Consider the following 4320-nt stretch of genomic DNA (forward strand, 5'->3'; position numbering starts at 1 on the left):
TGTCAGTTAACACCTGTAAATTATGTCTCAGACAGAGCTTGGTGCCTGCAAGAAAATGTCTCACCAAAATTAACAAGGGAAGCAACAGAGGTGCTGGCCTGTAGACCTAAATACCAAGACCTTTGTGCCCCTATTGCCCATTCTGTTGAACACAAATTCATATCCCACCATGATAATGTCTGTTTTCATGGGGGAAACTTGTCTCCTTTCCAACACAGGAATAGCATAGTGGATCAGACCAATGGTCCATCTAGTCCAGTGTCTTCTTTCTGACAGTGACAGCCCCAGGTGCTGCAGAAGAAGGTGTAAGAAACCGAGCAGGGGTGGATGGGGTGGGAGATGACCTGACTGGCATGAGGGTGTCACCCTAATGCCAACAGCTAGAGATGGGTTTGTGCCCTGAAAGACATGGGTGTATAAGCTTTCCAAAATGTTTATTTACCTATAAGTTTTGTAACTGGATCATCTCATTATCCATGTAAATGTCCAAATCATTCCTGATCCTTACTTAGCTCATGGCCTCAACTACCTCTTGTGGCAATGAGTTCTTCAGTCTAATTAGACACTGAGTGAAGAAAGCATTCTTTTTTTATCTGTTTTGAATTTGTCACAATTCAGTTGCATTGAATGTTCTCTTGACGTTGTGTTATGAGACACGGAGAACACATTTTCCATGTACTGTCTACCAGTTGGTAATAGACTTTTCTCATATCCCCTCTTATTCATCTCCCACTACATACGATAGTTTGGCCAGGCCCTTGATCATTCTTGCTGCCCTTCCCTGAACTGCTCTGGTTCTGCACTATTCTGTTTGAGAAAGATGCTCAGTAGTGCACAGAGAAGTCTAGGGAAGGATGAGACATTGATTGACTGATCTCATGGCATTGAATGATTCCCCATCCCACTCTTCCTGGAACCCAAGGTTTTGCTTAGTTTCTGTCTGTGCTTGCACTGTGAGCAGGGTTTCACAGAGCTGTGCACAATGACGCCCAGGTTCCTGTCCTGAGTTCATACAGTTAAATTAGAACCTTATTAGCTGTTTGAGGAGACAAGCTTTCCACTCCAATGGACAGACAGGTTGATGTTATTGACATCCAAGTTCATCTGTAAATCGTAGAATCATAGAATATCAAGGTTGGAAGGGACCTCAGGAGGCCATCTAGTCCAACCCCCTGCTCAAAGCAGGACCAATCACCAATTTTTGCCCCAGATCCCTAAATGGCCCCCTCAAGGATTGAACTCACAACCCTGGGTTTAGCAGGCCAATGCTCAAACCCTTGAGCTATCCCTCCCCCCCCCACCTCATTGCCACCTCATTGCTCATCCCCCTTTCTAGATTGGTAATAACTATAAAATATTTACTATTCTATTTGTTAAGAAGTGTGTAACCCCACCACACACACACCTCATGCTGTGCTTCCCTCTCCCCACAGGCACCTTGAGCATTTCTGAGCCAGATTGATTCATCGACCACCTCATGGCAGCTTTCAATTTCACCCTCTCTGACCCTTCAACATTCATCCTAATGGGCATCCCTGGCCTGGAAGCTGCTTACATTTGGATATCCATCCCTTTCTCTATGTTCTACATTATCAGCCTGTTGGGAAATTTCATGGTTCTGTTTGTTGTAGGCAAAGAGCAGACGTTGCACAAACCGATGTACCTGCTGCTTTGCATGCTGGCACTCACAGACATCATCACGTCTACCTCCGTCACGCCAAAGGCACTGTGTATATTTTGGTTCAATTTTAAAGGGATTACGGTGCATGGTTGCCTCACCCAGATGTTCTTCCTTCACGCGGTTTCTGCTATGCACTCAGCCATCCTTGTGACAATGGCCTTTGATCGCTATCTTGCCATATGTAACCCTCTGAGATACGCCACCATCCTCACCAACATACGAATAGCTAAGCTAGGGCTCATGTGTTTGATAAGAGCTGTTCTCTTCGTTCTGCCCACGCCCCTGCTCCTGAGCAGGCTTCCATTCTGTGCCAACCACATCATCCCCCACACATACTGCGAACCTATAGCTGTGGCAAAGATATCATGTGGGGACATCACAGTCTATAGGATCCATGGCTTGGTGATAGCACTTATAGTCATCGGGTTAGACTTGACGCTCATTGCCCTATCCTACAGTCTGATCATGAGGGCTGTCCTCAGAATCTCCTCCAAGAAAGCTCACCAGAAAGCCCTCAACACCTGCACAGCCCACATCTGTGTGATGCTATTGTCTTATACTCCCTTCCTCTTCTCCAACCTGACACACCGATTCGGTCAGGGAATTGCTCCCCACATTCAGATCATCATGGCCAACCTCTATTTCCTCATCCCCCCCATGCTCAACCCTATCATTTATGCGGTGAAAACCAAAGAGCTTCGTGACAAAGTGGGCAAATACACCTGCAGAATGTGATTGCCGGGGGCCACTGATTTTAAACCTGTGTGACGAGAGGAAGAAAGGACATCTCTTCTTTAATCAAGGGTGCTCTGTCCCAGTTTGGCTGAGCTCAGCATTGTGGAAGTTCAGAGTCTGAGAAGTTTCTCACACCTAATGTCTTATCACTCCATCACCAAGCACTGCTCTCTCCATTGCTGAGGTCCCTCTCTCTGACCATCACCATCCATTAGTGCCTGTGTGAACAGAATTCTTGATCAGATCCCCTTTTGCCCCTCCTGACTGGTTTTTTGGCCTTGCCTTGCGATTGGGGTTGAGGCAATCTTAAAGTGTGCGTTCCAGTAACGTTTTAACTGCTCTTATCTGTTCCCATCTTATCACCCCCACTGGCTACGCAACATAAACAATGTCTTTGATTTTTGGATACACATGCATTCTTCCTAACATGTGTGAACAAAGGACAAACATGCAAGCATAACCCAAAAATACTACCTCAGGCGGAAATACAGGCCTGGGTCCTACATTGGCACTCGCGCGCCTAAGAATCATATGTACAGTGATCTGGTGAACAAAATTAGTCTGATTTCCAGGAAGTCTGGAGGACAAAACCAAATATTTTAATTGGAAAGTGATAATACAGGAAAGCTGCTGCAGGAATTAAAGTCATTTTATAAGAGCTTGTGTTTTCAAGAATGGGACTGCTCTGTTAAACTATGACATCACCTTTGAGTCACATTACTTACCACTTTGTGCAGTCAATTTTCATCTGGAACCCTCAAAATACACACTAACCAGTCACATTGTCAAAGACGTCAAAAGTAGGTGTCGAGATTTCATGTTGGAGTTTGTGAAACACATGAAACTGAGACTGCCAGGTGATTGAATCTCTTTCAGTACGAAGTCCTTCTACTACGCTTAGCCCTGCATGACCTAGATTTGCTGATATTCCATTTTTACCATGTTTTGTGGAGACCTTGCACTGTTGGAGGAGCAGGGAAGAGTTTTGCTCATGATTCACTGGCCTTATACACAGGATAACCAAGCTGAGCAGTCTCGGGTTGAAGTTCTTGAATGCACGGATGCCGCTGAGAACAAAGACCTCAGTGAACTTGGTTTGTTGGCTCTTTTGTTGTTGTCGCTACCTTTTAGCGATGCTGCAGTTGAAAGACTGTCTTCTCAGATGAACTTGATAAAAACAAAACTGTGCCACAAGATGAACTTTTAGAAAATATTCTTCCTGTTAGGGCATATATAAAACAATACCAAATCTGTCGTGAGTAATTTGCACCAAGAAAAGTAATGATTACACAGGTCATTGAGGATTTGTATGACCAGCAGCAGAAGCATTTTACTTCCAATGAAGATTGTGAGGAGGAAATGTTGCCTTTTAGAGACTAACAGTAGCCAACTAATTCAACGCAAAATATAGACATTGACCACCAGAATTGGATTCAATTTGAAATCAATAATATTATACTGTTCGTGTTGTTTTTGCACTACATACATTTTGGGATCATTTGTGGCTATTTTAAACCCTGTCATTCACTGTTTTTTGTTTGAAACATCTTTTCAAACCTCAATCTGGATACAATTACCAGTATTGGGGGTTTGATTTTGATTGTCATCTCATAGCTTTGTTGCTAATGTGGAAAAATTCCTGCTGGGGCTTGTAGGGTTGTATTTTTTTTTTTTAAAAAAGCAAATCTATACTAGGTATCTAATCAAAGCTTTCATTTGTTACTTAATATATAAACCAATGTGTTAATTAAAAAAAAACCACTTATGTTTCAATAAATAGATTGGGCTACTTTTGGGTTAGTTTTTAAGTGACCTTCCGCTATTAATGCTGTCAAAATTTGGCAGCCACCCCATGCCAGAGAAGCAGCCCAGAAGAGTCCAAGCTGGGCTAAAGCCAGAGCACA

At 43.5% G+C, this 4320-nt stretch overlaps 1 protein-coding gene across 1 annotated transcript; it reads left to right on the top strand.

The window, feature by feature from the left end:
- Positions 1 to 1477: 1477 nt before the first annotated feature.
- Positions 1478 to 2416, top strand: LOC125636354 (olfactory receptor 52P1-like). Its single transcript, XM_048849299.1, has one exon. It carries the CDS (start codon positions 1478 to 1480, stop codon positions 2414 to 2416), a length of 939 nt encoding a protein of 312 aa, XP_048705256.1.
- Positions 2417 to 4320: the final 1904 nt, after the last annotated feature.

This window comes from Caretta caretta, chromosome 1 (assembly GCF_965140235.1).
Source record: "Caretta caretta isolate rCarCar2 chromosome 1, rCarCar1.hap1, whole genome shotgun sequence".
In the NCBI taxonomy this organism is placed as follows: Eukaryota; Metazoa; Chordata; order Testudines; family Cheloniidae; genus Caretta; species Caretta caretta.

Bases quoted from the DNA above. Each gene is read 5' to 3' on its own strand.
- LOC125636354 (XM_048849299.1), top strand. From the start codon at position 1,478: ATGGCAGCTTTCAATTTCACCCTCTCTGACCCTTCAACATTCATCCTA.